Source organism: Arvicanthis niloticus, chromosome 2, assembly GCF_011762505.2.
Source record: "Arvicanthis niloticus isolate mArvNil1 chromosome 2, mArvNil1.pat.X, whole genome shotgun sequence".
NCBI lineage: Eukaryota > Metazoa > Chordata > Mammalia > Rodentia > Muridae > Arvicanthis > Arvicanthis niloticus.
In genome coordinates this window covers 133,016,360-133,024,589 of record NC_047659.1, presented here as the reverse complement: position 1 = coordinate 133,024,589, position 8,230 = coordinate 133,016,360, and the positions used below count along the sequence as shown (strand labels likewise).

The following is an 8,230-nucleotide window of genomic DNA, read 5'->3' as shown; positions in this document are numbered from 1 at the left end:
CAGGACTTCAATTGGCTGGCAGCCTCTCCACTGTTCATGCTTATAAATGTCACTAGGGGGCAGCACCATGTTGCAGGTTCCTCTACCAAAGCCAATTTGAAACCGCAGCTTTTAGTGAAGTGGTGACTCAGGGTGGGCCGGAGGCCGCCGACTCAGGAAATGCAAGCTCCTGCTTTGACCAGATCCTGATGGAAGGGCAGGCTGTTCTTGAACAGTAGACAAATGACCACGTGTAATTTAGGAAAGGAAGGAAAAAATAAGATTGAAAGGAGAGAGGAGAGACAGGACAGATAAAACAAAGGAGGAGAGAAAAGTCCAGAAATGATAAGAGGAAGATGAGAGAGATGGAGGAGAAGTGCACAGCTCCTGGGTTCCGCTGGTTCTGCGAGTCCCAGCCTTGATAATATCCATAATTTTACCTCTGGCCTCAGTTTCCACTGTGGAGAAGGAATTCCTTCAAGCACGTCACATTTCGTAGTCATGGACAGATGCACCGGGACACGGGAAATGCTCACTAGACCATCCCGGTGCCTACTCCTGGGACAGTCTAGAGGGCCAGATTCTCTAGAGTTGTTGCCAGTTAGGACATGGGCCGTGTTGGGCATCTAGGCAGCTAAGAGATCTCTCTTCGCCTTTCACCAAAGGAGCCCAGTCTTCATTAGCCCCTCGACATGCATGAAGATGGGGTGCCCCTCGTCTACAGAGACCAACTCTGCGCTGGGAGCTTCAGCCATAGCTGACAGAGCAGTCTGCAGAGAGCACTGGGTCTAAGACACCAAGCTCCCCTTCTGCTCCAACCCAGCACTAAGGAAGTGAGTGCAGACACTTTGAGCCAGACAGACCCAGTTAGCTCAGTTCTGAAAGCCCAGGAGAGGAAGGTTAGAAGGTCGTCACCTATGAGCCAACACCATCTCTTCACACAGAATCACGGAAGCTCACCTTTCACCCTGATTGGTGACTCAGGGGGAGTGGCAGCCTTGCATCCTAAGGTCCCTTCTGCCTTCAGGGACAGCTTTGGGTCTGTCAACCTTGTGCCTGCCACCAGGAGGTGGCTCTCACTTCCAGATGTGGTGCTGATGTTGGTTCTCTAGCTGGTCTCTCAGATGGACTCAGTACCTACACTAAATGGTTCTTTTCCTGTTGAGTGGGCCAAGTTGGTCAGTAAAGAGTGTGAGGCATCAAATGTGTGAACTCACACCTGTGGAGATGGCAATCAGGCAGGACAGGAGTCACCTCTCTGATCAAGCGAATCCAGGTGCAGGAAGTGCAGAAGGACTGTTCTGAGGTGATGGGAACATTATATACTTGGATGGAGGTGTTGGTCACATGAGTGCACGAGTCACACGAGTCAAGACTCAAGTCAGAGTTTGTGCCTTGTGCATCTGTGTGAATTACATACACCTTTAAAAGTTTCATAGGGAAAAAAATCACTGTTTAAACATAGAAACTATTGTTGTTTGTTTAGATTTTGATTTTTGAGACAGGATCTCACTGTGTAGCTCTGGCTGGCCTGGAACCCAATATGTAGACCAGGCTGTCCTCAGACCCACAGAGATTCATCCACCTGCCTCTGTCTTGGAGTTCTGGGATTAAAAGCATGTGTCAATATGCCAGCCAGAGACACTTCTGATGGCTTGTTTAGACCTTCATGATATTTCTAGTTTAAAAAGTATTTACTGTGTGTGTGTGTGTGTGTGTGTGTGTATACACGTGTGTGGGCGTGCTCGAATGTGCACATACTTCCATGAGTGTGAGTGTGAGTGTGTGTGTGTATGTGTGTGTGTGTACACGTGTGTGGGCATGCGCGAATATGCACATACTTCCATGAGTGTGTGAGTGTGTGTGTGTGTGTGTACACGTGTGTGGGCATGCGCGAATATGCACATACTTCCATGAGTGTGTGAGTGTGTGAGTGTGTGTGTACACGTGTGTGGGCATGCGCGAATATGCACATACTTCCATGAGTGTGTGAGTGTGTGAGTGTGTGAGTGTGTGTGTACACGTGTGTGGGCATGCGCGAATATGTACATACTTCCATGAGTGTGTGAGTATGTGAGTGTGTGTGTGTGTGTGTGTGTGTGTGTGTGTGTGTGTGAGAGAGAGAGAGACCTCAGGCACTGTTCCTTAGTAGCTGTCCACTGTATTTTTTGAGACAGAGTGTCTCACTGGCCTGAAATTTACCAAATAGGCTAGGCTGTCTGGCTATGGAGCCCTGGGAACTCTCCTGCCTCAGATTCTCCAGTACAGGTATTGTGAGGAAGCTCCACCACACCTGACCTTTGTATGTGGGGTCACAGCTTCTCATGATTCCCTGCCAAATGCTTTACCAACCGAGCTGTCTCCCAAGCCACAAAGTGGAGAGGATATAACATTTATATTTAGGTAGGCTTTACTTTGTTTTATTTCTGCACAAAAACACAAGATACCAAACCAAATTCCACACTTGATTTGAGTGTTTAATCCAGGCTGGGCCAGTCCTCCAGAGGAGGTACTCTGCTGTCCCTTGTCTTTCTCGTGCTGAGGAGAAAGGCTCTGGCCTGCCGGACCTGTGGAGCCTCCTGCTTTGTGAGCATTTAAGAGACATGCATTCTTACAAATACAAAGGTCAAGTTCCTGGACTTTGTGGACACTTAAGACAGTGTGACTTCATCTCTTCATGTTCATAGAGAATTCTGCCCCTGAATTCTTCCCGGGCAGGCAGGGTGTTCTCGGATTAGGGAAGGCACACTTACGAGTTCACTCATAATCTTCGGGGATAAGCGCACAGAAGTCTAAGAAGGAATAGGAAGTTTCAAGCACTCTGCTGCCTGGTACTTATTATTGCCATTGTCCCCAGCATGGTGGCCAGGCTTGCCCAGCACAGCCTAGCTTTAAAGGTCCTTTTGGTTGTACTTTTCATACAGGGAAGTTTTGAGAGAAAGCCGTTCCATGTGCACGTTTGATAAGGAACGAGACAGGAGAACCCAGAAGCCTGGGTCGGATTTCCAGGCTGAATCAGAGAAATGGAGCTGGTCACCTGCTCCCCCTTCCTCAGACAGAGCAGAGATTGCTCAGTGGCTCTGGACAGTGATCCAACCAGGACAGTTAACTGCAACCAAGAGCATGGAGAAGGGCATCTACCATCAGTACAGGGCCTGGTCCTAAGGACATTTGCTGAAAACCTGGATCTGCATCCCCAGTTGGTTCTAGAAGGCACTGCTCCATGAACTGCGGCCCCTGGCTGCCAGGCAGGGTCTGGGCAGACACAGGCGGTGCTGGATCTCCAGTTGGCAGAATCGGTTCTGGTTGGACACTCGGGTGGCTATGCCCAGCCCACAGGTGGTTGAGCAGGGGCCCCAGGCTGTGCTCCAATTTGGACAGGGGACATCAGCAGATGCGGGAGTGATGAGGGCAGAAAGTTGGTGTCCTGGGGGTTAGAAAGAAGAGAAGTTGGGTCTCAGCAGCTAAGTCAGCTCACCCGCTGGCCATCTCGGGGAACCCGGCAAGGCAGTTCAGTCTTAGTTACTTCCTAAGCTTCCTGACATTTGGGACTGGATAAAGCAATAGCTGAGGGTGTCTGGGCATAGTGCACCCTGCTGACATTGGTCACAGAAACAACTACCAAAGGCCATTGTCGTGGTAAATCTTCAACCCCAATAAGGCCATGCAAGGAAAATGGAACTCGGTTGAATTTATAACCTGCATGTCTATATTGGACAGATTTGCCTCCACACCACTTTCTTCCCCAGATATGAAATCCCTGCTACTTGAGTTTCTCCAGGCCATGGCTTCTGCTCCATCTTCCTCTCAACAACACTTCCACCATCCTCTCTGTTCCCAATCTCCTCCGACTCCGACTCCTCCCCTCCTCTTCCTGTCTTTGCCTGGAAACCCGCCTCCTTAGTTTAGTCCAGCGATTGGCTATTTGTCATTTTTCTTACCAATCAGATAATTAAAGGAAATTTCTCTACCTGCCATCTTTCTTTTTTCTCTACCTTCCGACTCACTGATACCTGGTGTTTTACCATTTGTGTGGCGTGGTACTGTAGCCTGAAGGGCTCAAGATGGCAGCTTCACCATGGCCCATCTCTTCCTCTCCGATTCTCCTTTTCCTTTATGATTGATGTCCTTCCTTCTAGCCCTGAGAGCATTTGGCAATGTCTAGAGACGTTTTCCATTGTTACAGTCAATGAATGTATGTATACAGGGGCTTGGGGGAGGGGTGTTGCTACTGACATCTAGAGAACAGAGGCAAGGTTGTCTTCCCACACCCCAATCATACCCAACAGCACCTGACCACCCCAAATGTCACTGCTGCTGAGAAACCCTGCTCGACACAGGTGTCATGTGTTTGTATACTAGGGCAGGAGGTGCGAGGGCACTTGGATACCTGTATAAATGGTGCAGTGTTTGCACAGATGCCATGCTCAACCTCCTGGGAACTCAGGTCACCTCCCAGTCACTGTCGCTAGCTAAAATGGAAATGTTACTGGATAATTCTGAAACCATCTTTGCAAAGGAATAGCCTGCATATGCATGTTCAGTGCCAGCCTGATTACAAAACCATTTTGTTGAGGTTTGGCCTTTGTACTGTAATGCTAAATTCTATGCCTGAAGGTCTAGGCCCACAGAGACTTCTCACTTGAGTGACTTCTCCTGTTTACAAGCTTTTGTTGTGCAAACCTGGCTCCTTGATTTAAACCTATTTGTTAAATAAAATTGGCTACAGCCAATTACTGGAGGGATTAGAGTGACCTGGGGGGGAAGGGGGGCAGGATGAGAGAGAGGAGGAGGAAGCCACCATGAGGGAAGAGAAACCAAGCACATGGCCAGGAGAAACAGCAAGTATCTGGGGTCCCCCACTGGAGAGATAGCCAGGCCTGCGGTTAGAAGAGTAGATGAGGAGTGACCCCAGTATTTGTTAAGCCAAATAAAATAACCACGTTTATTTGTAAGCTTGCCAGAATAAGCTTGTACTGTTTGTACTACACTATATTTGATGCACAGCTGGTTGAGTTACAGATACAGAGGAATAACTGCAAGCGTGGCCCTGTCCATGTGCACACAGGGGAGGTCAGATGAGTGGCAGGGTTTTTATATTGCTTTTTGATATGCAAGCCGAGGGCTGGCAGCATGACTCAATGGTAGAGCGTTTGCTTAGCGTGTTCAAGGGTCTAGGTTCAATTCCAGGTACTATTAGGAGGGGGAATACGTAGGTTGGATGACTGTCTCCTATGTGCCTAACTTGATGCATCATAATCCCTGGCAGGTATAAAGTTGGCCTTAGCACTTACACAGTGCTAGCATTGGACCTTCTTACAATGTTTACTTGAACGAATTCATTTTGTCTTCTCCACAATTCTAAAGGGTAGATGTTCTTATTAGTTCCATCTTACAGTTGGAGAAACTGAGGCCAAGAACTTCAACAACTGTCTCAGAGTCACACAGCAAGCACGGCCAAGAGCTGAGTTTAGAAACACAGTGTCCATTTATCTAAGCCACCCATCTCCTGCCTTCCCATGTGGGAGGGGGGATATCCACAGAACCAGCCCTCACTTCCTGGTCACCTTCCCCAGTCAAATTCATGTGGTAAGAATAGTGTTTTTAAAGAAACAGGACAAAAAAAACCCAGGATTGAAATGCTTATAGAAGGATGTAGCTGTCTTGTATGTACTTCTTCCCTGCCATGGGTGTGACCCAAACTCCAGTCATGCCTGGTCCACTTTTTACATAATCTTTGTTTGTTTGTTTCTTTGTTTTGTTCTCCAGACAGGGTTTCTCTGTGTAGCCCTGGCTGTCCTGGAACTCACTCTGTAGACCAGGCTGGCCTCGAACTCAGAAATCTGCCTGCCTCTGCCTCCTGAGTGCTGGGATTAAAGGCGTGTGCCACCACTGCACAGCTTACATAATCTTTTACCTACGAATTTTACCTACATCCAAACAATCATGTATTCATAATATTATAAATTGTTTACATGTATTTAAGTATCATAAATATATATTCCATATATATTATATCATATTATGTTGTTCTATATTTATTATCTATACTCTCATATCACTTGTACTATTAATACCACTGCTGTGAGATGGAAAAATTTCACCCGAACATGGTAATGCTCCTTCCTCCCCCAACCTCACCCCGACTCTGCCACCTGAACTTGAACTCTTACATCTTAAGATTTATTTATTTTAATTTTATGTGTATATGTTTTGCCTTATGTATGTACATACAACATGTGCATGCTGGCACCCACAGTGGTCAGAAGAGGGCATCAGATTCCCCTGGAACTGAAGTTATGGATGGTTATGAGCTGCCATGTTGGTGCTAAGGACTGAACCCGGATCCTCAGCAAGAACAGCAAGTGCTCTTAACTACTGAGCCATAACTCAAGTCCCTTGAACTTTATTTTTCATGATTTCTTAGTTAAAATTATTTTGGTTTGTCAGCTTGTCAGTTTTGTTTCTAGGAGCTGCTGCAGCTGAGGGAGGCCAAGGTGGCCCGAGGCCTACCGGACACTCACTCACCTTGGGCTACGGAAGGCTGGATCGCCGGTGTCACTCCCTGGTCACACACCCACTCTGGGCAGCACCTTCCCGGCACCTGTATTCTCCTGGGGTGTGGGCAGTCCCTGCTGGGCAGCCGCACATCTTCAGGGCACAGCGGCAGGCAGGTGAAGCCGCCCTCATCACAACGGCACAGGACCCTGCAGTTGGGTTTAAAGGTCTCCCCATCCAGGTACCTTCGGCCGTTCACCTCACAGCTACCATCATCCTCTTCCACTGCACGGGGAGAAGAAAGGGGACCAGCACAGGGTCCTGAGGTCAGAGCACAAGACAGGCACCCTGCTCCTCACCACACCCCGCCCCACTGACCGGCCTCCCTCTTCAGCAAGACAGAGAGGCATCCGGGAGCCTGGCTTGAGCTCCATCTCTGTATTTTCTTAGCTGTGGGCCAGGTAATTTCACTTCTTGCCTCAGTTTCTCCATGTGAAAAACAGGATACGTTGGAACTTATTTCACAGCGTGTTACGGAAGAAATGAAATTATGTGTGTGACGAATCTAATTTCCAGCATTGTATAAACTCTGTGATAACATGCTTGGTGGCACTCCTGTAAGCCTAGCACTTGGGAAGTGGTGGCAAGAGATTCAGAGGTTCAAGGCCAGCCTGGGCTAGAGACACTTTGAAGTTAGTGATGTTTAATCTTTAGCTGTGAAGCACACCCTGGGACTGGGCTTCATGTGGCAGCCTCTTTGTCCCCTTTCCTGTGTGACATCATCCCTGTCTGGTCAGGTTGAATTTTCTGGGTTTAGAGCTTTACGTTGGCTGCTTAAGTTCTCTGAGTGGGCTTGTCACCATCAATGATAACAGTAGCCTGTGCCCTCAGGTTACATGGATCAACACACAGAGCGTCTAGCACAGGGCCAGGCACGTAGAGCTGCCCAAGAAACACACAGTGATATCTTCAAGATGTGGGTCTTCATGCCACTACGTGTCTGGGGGGCTGGAGCCCAAAGTACTCCTCCCGGCAGCCCCTCATTCTCCAGAGAGGACTGTTCCCTTTCCCCACTGCCTCCAGATCACAACTCCTTGGACACAAAGACCTTCTGACCTGGACCATGTTGTCAATGGTTCCCTAGAAACCACACAGGCAGATGCACCTTGGTCCCCACCTGGCCTTGCCACTTCTGGGTTCACCCCACCACATCCATCACACACACACACACACACACGCAAACACACATCCACACACACATGAACATGCGTGTGCGCACACACACCCATCACACACACACACACCCATCATGCACACATACATGCACTCATTACATACACATCACACCCATCACACACACACACACATCACACACACTCATCGTATACACACACACACACCACAGACCATCACACACACACAAACACACACTCATACACACCCTGACTTCCTCCTCAGCTTTGGCCCCCGGTTGCCAGGATACCCTGACAAACAGAGGCATGTCTAGGAAAGTCAATAAGAGGATGACAATTTTAGCAAGAGTTCCTGGCACCTCATAGACCATCAACTGAGAGCTGGCTGGGCGTGGGGTAGGTGGGGCTGGGCAGCCAGTCTTTCAACAGGGTAATTTCTACTATGAGGGATCCTTTAACATTGCAAACCCCATGAACTGTCTCCGAATCCTACCCAGCTGTACCCATGTCCAGCAGCCAAGCTCTTGCTTCCCCCAAATCCCCTCTGCTGACAACCTCTC

At 48.6% G+C, this 8,230-nt stretch overlaps 1 protein-coding gene across 2 annotated transcripts in view; it reads right to left on the bottom strand.

Moving 5' to 3' along the window:
• Positions 1-2,371: 2,371 nt before the first annotated feature.
• Positions 2,372-8,230, bottom strand: part of Ccn5 (cellular communication network factor 5) — a 35,214-nt gene continuing 29,355 nt past the window's right edge. For both annotated transcript variants that reach the window (XM_076930196.1, XM_034496157.2), the window contains exons 4-5: positions 6,508-6,762; positions 2,372-3,406 (exon numbers count right to left, since the gene is read on the bottom strand). In XM_076930196.1, coding sequence (XP_076786311.1) covers positions 3,186-3,406; positions 6,508-6,762 — 476 coding nt within the window. In that variant the 3' untranslated portion in view covers positions 2,372-3,185. The remainder of the gene's footprint in view (positions 3,407-6,507; positions 6,763-8,230) is intronic.